We start from the raw sequence: 7,090 nt of genomic DNA, 5'->3' as shown, positions 1-7,090 counted from the left end.
GAATGCTTTGGAAATGAAGAGTTTTTTAACCTCCACAAAAACCTGCAAAAATTGGATGACGGATGAAAAATAAAACTTTCAGCTGCTTTGCTGTTACCTGAGGAAACAGCTGTAATAAAAGTAGACCACCATTCAATGCACAAAGACCCAGAATTTCTAGTAATACTTTAGTGGACCACCATGCTAACCCAAGTAGCATCACCAAGATCAATGCTCCTGAAAATCACACAGAAAAGAGGGGTCTTAGAGGATTCAAAGAGGCCATTTTTTTTTCTTGAGACGGAGTCTCGCTCTGTCGCCCAGGCTGGAGTGCAGTGGCGCTATCTCGGCTCACTGCAAGCTCCGCCTCCTGGGTTCACGCCATTCTCCTGCCTCAGCCTCCCGAGTAGCTGGGAGTACAGGCGCCAGCCACCTCGCCCGGCTAGTTTTTTTTTTTTGTATTTTTAGTAGAGACGGGGTTTCGCCGTGTTAGCCAGGATGGTCTCAATCTCCTGACCTCGTGATCCGCCCGTCTCGGCCTCCCAAAGTGCTGGGATTACAGGCTTGAGCCACTGTGCGCGGCCCAAAGAGGCCATTTTTAACTGTCAGAGACAAACCTCTGATTCTAAAAAGTAGAAAAGTGAACAAATCTGAAAGTGGGAAAAGTTTGGGTGTTCATGGCAAAAGAGATTATTTAATGCTCTCAGGATAGCTGACACATAATGCCAAATAATTTAAAGTGGAATTTCAGAAAAATGCTTTGTGACATTACTCATAATAGCAGGGATAAACTGGCAACAATACTAAACCAACATTGGTGGGGGTAATTTTAGAGGTATTTCTAAGGATATTTTAAAAACTTGTCCTACTGCCAGCAATGTGATCCTAGTAAATGCAAAGGTGGGATATGAATAAGAACTAAGATCGCGAGGGCCCTTCAGACCTCCAATCACTTTATACAAATGCCTCCTGCAATGCACTATAAATATGTTCTGATTATTATTATTATTATTATTATTATTATTATTATTATTATTATTTTCTCTTTCAAGATGGATGATTAAAGCTTTTCCTTGCTGGAGAGTTATGGCTGTTATAACTGTGGCAAAAATTTCTGCTTGATTTAGTTTTCCAACCTGGAAATTTCCACTTATTTCTCTAATAACGACAACGACACTCATTTTACTGGTATTGTTATTAAGGAACTCTATAAAGTTTGCCTTTTACCCCAAAATTTTACTGTCCTTATCATCCATGGTCCTCAGGAAAAACAGAGAGAACTAATGAAATTTGGCAGCTAAGATGAACAAACCTCCCTTAAACTCCAGTGGCCTAAAATCTTCTCTTTTCTGGCTGGAACCATGGAGGGTGTCAAAGAGAAGAAGAAGAAGGTTCCTGCTGTGCCAGAAAACCTTCAGAAAAAGAAGACGAATTTCACAGAACTGAAGATCAAGCGCCTGAGAAATAAGTTTGCCCAGAAGATGCTTCAAAAGACAAGGAGGAAGCGTATCTGTGAAAAAGCAAATAGGCAGATGTATAGAACTGAAATTCAACTAGCGAGGGGGGCAAGAAAAGCTGGCAACTTCTATGTGCCTGCAGAACCCACACTGGTGTTTGTCATCTGGATCAGAGGTATCGATGGCGTGAGCCCAAAGGTCCGAAAGGTATTGCAGCTTTTTCGCCTTCGTCAAATCTTCAATGGAACCTTTGTGAAGCTCAACAAGGCTTCAGTTAACATGCTGAGGATTGTAGAGCCACACATTGCATGGGGGTACCCAAATCTGAAGTCAGTAAATGAACTAATCTACAAGCATGGTTATGGCAAAATCAATAAGAAGTGAATTGCTTTGACAGACAATGCTTTGATTGCTCGATCTCTTGGTAAATATGGCATCATCTGCATGAAGGATCTGATTCATAGGATCTATACTCTTGGAAAACTCTGCAAAGAAACAAATAACTTCCTGTGGCCCTTCAAATTATCTTCTCCATGAGGTGGAATGAAGAAAAAGACCACCCATTTTGTAGAAGGTGGAGATGCTGGCAACAGGGAGGACCAGATCAACAGGCTTATTAGAAGAATGAACTAAGGTGTCTTCCATGATTATTTTTCTAAGCTGGTTAGTTAATAAACAGTACCTGTTCTCAAACTGAAAAATAAAAATAAAATAAAATCTTACCTCTAGCTTCAGTGTGTATAAGATCAACCCCTTCTGGGACCAACAGGTTACCTCGTTATGAATTAATACAAGGCCAAGCTGGGTGTGGTGGTTCACGTTGGTAGTCTTAGCTACTCAGGAGGCTGAGGTGGGAGACTGCTTGACGCCAGGAGTTTGAGGCTATACTGCACTATGATTGCACCTGTGAATAGCTACTGCACTCCAGCCTGGGCAACATAGCAACACCCTGTCTCTAAAAAAAAGAAAAAGAAAAATGGCCCGTCCATGTATTTGAAAATTTCACTACTAATCTTTGATTTGGTCCTATTACAATGATGATGAAATATGATTAAGAATTGCAAGGGCATCATAGAATATCTTCTACTTTGTCATCAACAGATATGATCTGCATTTCCAAACCACTCACCTATGATTCACAACAAGAGATTTAGTGTTCTGGAAAACACACCTGAGATAAACCACGTTTGATCCTCGAGGAAATGGACCTTATCAGATACTGTTAACAACTGACACAGCAGTAATACTCCAAAGTATGGATCCTTAGGTTAACTATTTCCTAGCTCAAAAGATATACAATATGTCCTCCTGACTCTGGGACACCCATTCCACTGGAAATCTTTTTTTTTTGAGATGGAGTCTTGCTCTGTCGCCCAGGCTGGAGTGCAGTGGCCGGATCTCAGCTCACTGCAAGCTCCACCTCCCGGGTTTATGCCGTTCTCCCACCTCAGCCTCCGGAGTAGCTAGGACTACAGGCGCCCGCCACCTCGCCCAGCTAGTTTTTTGGTTTTTTTAGTAGAGACGGGGTTTCACCGTATTAGCCAGGATGGTCTCGATCTCCTGACCTCGTGATCGCCCGTCTCGGCCTCCCAAAGTGCTAGGATTACAGACTTGCCACCGCGCCCGGCCAAAGACAAAATTTTCTTATACTTTTTTTTTTTTCCCAGACCATTGCTGCCACTCTGAATCTAACAACCCTGCTGACAAAAATTTCATAGCTGTTCTTTTAAAAACTTCACAAGGCAACCTCCCTTTAACTGGCTCCTTATGGTAATTATGTTTCACTCACATCATTAATCCCAACCTTCAGTCTTGCAACAATTGCGTTTGGACTTCATGCCAACAAATTGCTTCTGCTGAGGCCGTTACAAGGCCAATCAATCAGGACTAGTATTGGGTTTATTCTGGCTACCATGGTTGTTTGCTTTCTTCAGAGACATCTGAGCATGCTTTGCAGAAACTATTTAATTCTACTCAAGGAATCTGTCCATCTTGAGGAACACAAAAGTGACTCATTCCTATTGTAATAAATGATACTTAATACCAGTGTAATCAGTGCTCCACTAAAATCCTGTTTCTTACATGACATCAGGCTCATTCTGTCCACTGCACAGTAACTTACCCTGTGATTCCAATGAATTGTTACAGACTGCAAGATATTTAAAACTACCATCCCACCAGGAAATCATGTGTTCTTAAAAAAGATATCCAGAAGTGGCCAGGTGCGGTGGCTCACACTTGTAATCCCAGCACTTTGGGAGGCCGAGGGGGGCAGATCACCTGAGGTTGGAGTTCGAGACCAGCCTGACCAACATGGAGAAACCTTGTCTCTACTAAAAATACAAAATTACCTGGGCATGGTGTCGCATGCCTGTAATCTCAGCTACTCGGGAGGCTGAGGCAGGAGAACTGCTTGAACCCAGGAGGTGGAGGTTGTGGTGAGCTGAGATCGCGCCATTGCACTCCAGCCTGGGCAACAAAAGTGAAACCCCCATCCCAAAAAAAAAAAAAAAAAAAAAAAAAAATACCCAGAAGCTTCTAAAATGAGGAAAGCACAGGTAATCTGGTAGACCATCCAGGAAGGATAACTGATTTTTCTCATACAGGATGCAATTCCCATAGTAGGAATAAAACAAGATATATGCAGCAAAATTTGACAGAACTGAAGGGAGAAATAGACAGTTCTACATTAACATTGGGAGGCTTTAAAACCCCTCTTTCAATTATGGAAAGGCTGAGACAGAAAGTAAGTAAGGAAATGCAGAATGTGAACACACAATGAACCAGTTAGATCTCACAGACATGCAGAAAATGAACTGACAACAGCGTGCACATTCTTCCCCAGGGTACCACTTCTGCCTCCCCATCCCCGTTGCTCCCGATCCCTGTCCACAGACCCACTTCCCATGCTGGTGTGATCCTCGTGGCCACTGTGGCCCTTACTTTGGAGATCTTGCTGTTCCAGTCCTTCCCGCCTTCCGCAGGGCTGTACTCCTCCTTCTAAAGAAGCCACCTGGGGCCTGGGCCCCGTCTTCCTGGCTACTCAGAGTCCTTGCAACAGCAGGCACTACTTCTCTCTCCTGCACTCAACCCCTCTCCCACTCCACTGCCTCTCAGTGTGCAAAAACACTAAGAAGTGTCCCGTATTTTCAAAATCTCCCCTGTAGTTCCCACCTGACTTCTAGTCTTAGGTGGCCAAAGTACAATGTCTTTGAAGGACTGTTTTATTCCCAGTGCCTGGAATATGGTAAGATCTCAACAACTGTTATTTCAATAAAGGAATGACCAAATGGGTGAATACTAATGTAACAATATCAGTTCTGTTTCTTTCATAATTATTATTCTCATGAGTGTTAGCTTTCTTAAAAAAATCATTTTCACAATTGGACCTAGACATTTTATCTTTCCCAGCTCAAGATGGATAAACGCAGAATGACAGGCCAGGCACCGTGGCTCATGCCTGTAATCCCAGCACTTTGGGAGGCGGAGGCGGGTGGATCACTTGAGACTAGGAGTTCAAGACCTGTCTGGTCAACAGGGTGAAACCCCATCTCTACAGAAAATACAAAGAAGTTAGCAGGGCATCCTGGCGCTCACCTGTAATCCCAGCTACTTGGGAGGCTGAGGCAGGAGAATAACTTAAGACCAGGAGTTCAAGACCTCTCTGGTCAACAGGGTGAAACCCCATCTCTACAGAAAATACAAAGAAGTTAGCAGGGCGTCGTGGCGCTCACCTGTGAATCCCAGCTGCTCGGGAGGCTGACGCAGGAGAATCACTTGAGCCCCGGAGGCGGAGGTTGCAATGAGCCGAGATCGCACTACTGCACTCCAGCCTGGGCAACAGAGTGAGTCTCCGTTTCAAAAAAAAAAAAAGACTCAGAATGACAAATTCTTAATGTCTTAATGTATAATGAGAAGTACAACTATTCAGAAGTCCAAGCACTTGTGTGTGCATGCTGCTATCGCCTTGCTGTAGGCAAACCTACATGGGAATCCACCTTGACACACAGGCCACTTCCTGAGGCTGGACCCAGTCTCAGAGTTGGGGAACTGGCCCAGCGCAAAAGGGTAGGGAGCATCTGGAACAGAGACTGCGCTCTACCAGCTTCAGTGACATGGCCTCCATCCACGCTCCCCAACTCAGCAGAGAGAGCACACCATCAGACTTCTAAGACTTAGTTGCCAAGAAGTGTTTAATTAAACTCTCTGAGACCTCTCTTTGGTCTGACTCTGGCAGCTTCAGTTTCCCAGAGCCTGTGGAAACTCGGCAACTGAGAGGCGGAAGGCTGGGCGACGTCCGGAGAAGAAGGAACCTGGGTAAGAACTTTTCTCTTAGGATCTGGCTTGACTCTCACCGGCGCAGCCAAGTCCCTGGGGACCCAGCAGAGGTCTGAAGCGCGGCGGGGCAGGGCGGGGCGCGGCGGGGCGGGGCGGGGCGCCCCAGGGCGGGGCTACGGAAGCTGGCGAGGTCGAGCCCCGCCTAGGGCTTCCAGACCTTGCTCCCTGAACACTCGGAGGTGGCGGTGGATCTTACTCCTTCCAGCCAGTGAGGCTCCAGCAATCTTCTCCGTGCCTCCCCCCGCGCCTGTTGGTTGGAAGTGACGACCTTGAAGATCGGCCGGTTGGAAGTGACGACCTTGAAGATCGGCGGGCGCAGCAGGGTCGAGGGGGCGGGCCTGGCGCTAGGTCCCGCCCCTGCACACTAGGAACCCCAGAGGAGGTCGCAAGTGCCCAGCTGAGGCCTGTCAGCAGAATCCACACCAACCAGCATCATGTCCATGACACTGGGGTACTGGGACATCCGCGGGGTTAGTGAGGGTCCGCTGCACGGTGGGACCGGGCGCGTGGGCGGGGAAGTGCCGAGCGGCTGGGGACCGGCTCTAGGGACGGTTCCTCTTTAGGGCTGTCTCTCACAGGAGGGCCTGTGCATGCCTCTGTGTGTGTGTGTGTGTGTGTGTGTGTGCGCGCGCGCGCCGGGGGTGGGGTGGGGTGCAGGGCAGTGCAGTGTAGACTGGGGGAAGAAGAAGGGCAGGTGCGTAGGTGCGTGCAGTGTAGACAGGGGGTTCGCCTGGTGCAGAGAAATTCACCAAGTCAGGGACCCTCCATCTCTGACCCGAGCTGCGGGCCATCTCTCCCAGCTGGCCCACGCCATCCGCCTGCTCCTGGAATACACAGACTCAAGCTATGAGGAAAAGAAGTACACAATGGGGGACGGTAATGGGCACCCTCGTGTCTGGGCCCTGCCCACTCCCGCTGAGTTGGCACCAAGCAACCCATGGTGGCCACTGTGGCTGACTCTGCAGGCCTTCCCTGCTGGAGCTGCAGGCTGTCCCTTCCCTGAGCCCCGGTGAGGGAGCCCTCTGGCCTTGCAAGGCAGAATGCTGGGGCGGGATGCTGGGCCCCCTGTCTGTGTAATTGGGTTGGGTGTCCCTCAGGGCTTGCCTAAACCCTGGAAGCCTTAGTCGTGTGGGGTCCAGAGCCCTCACCGGGATTCTTTCTCTCTGAACCCTGGGATGTGGGACTGAGTGGTCAGATTCTAGATCCACCTGTCTCAGGGGTCTTGCCACTGGCTCCCTGGGAGGGTCCCGGGGAAGGAGGGCTGGGCTCTGGGGAGGTTTGTTTTCACTTCATCTTCCCCACCACAGCTCCTGACT

General features: G+C 47.9%; 1 protein-coding gene and 1 pseudogene across 4 annotated transcripts in view; both read left to right on the top strand.

Moving 5' to 3' along the window:
* The first annotated feature begins 1,340 nt into the window (after window positions 1–1,340).
* LOC111556062 lies at window positions 1,341–2,090 on the top strand (annotated as a pseudogene).
* Window positions 2,091–5,906: 3,816 nt separating this feature from the next.
* LOC111556007 (glutathione S-transferase Mu 1) overlaps window positions 5,907–7,090 on the top strand; it is a 9,717-nt gene continuing 8,533 nt past the window's right edge. For all 4 annotated transcript variants that reach the window (XM_026456723.2, XM_026456722.1, XM_026456720.1 and 1 more), the window contains exon 1: window positions 5,907–6,244. In XM_026456723.2, coding sequence (XP_026312508.1) covers window positions 6,209–6,244 — 36 coding nt within the window. In that variant the 5' untranslated portion in view covers window positions 5,907–6,208. The remainder of the gene's footprint in view (window positions 6,245–7,090) is intronic.

This window comes from Piliocolobus tephrosceles, chromosome 1, assembly GCF_002776525.5.
Source record: "Piliocolobus tephrosceles isolate RC106 chromosome 1, ASM277652v3, whole genome shotgun sequence".
Classification (NCBI taxonomy): domain Eukaryota; kingdom Metazoa; phylum Chordata; class Mammalia; order Primates; family Cercopithecidae; genus Piliocolobus; species Piliocolobus tephrosceles.
This window is presented reverse-complemented; position numbering and strand designations above follow the sequence as displayed.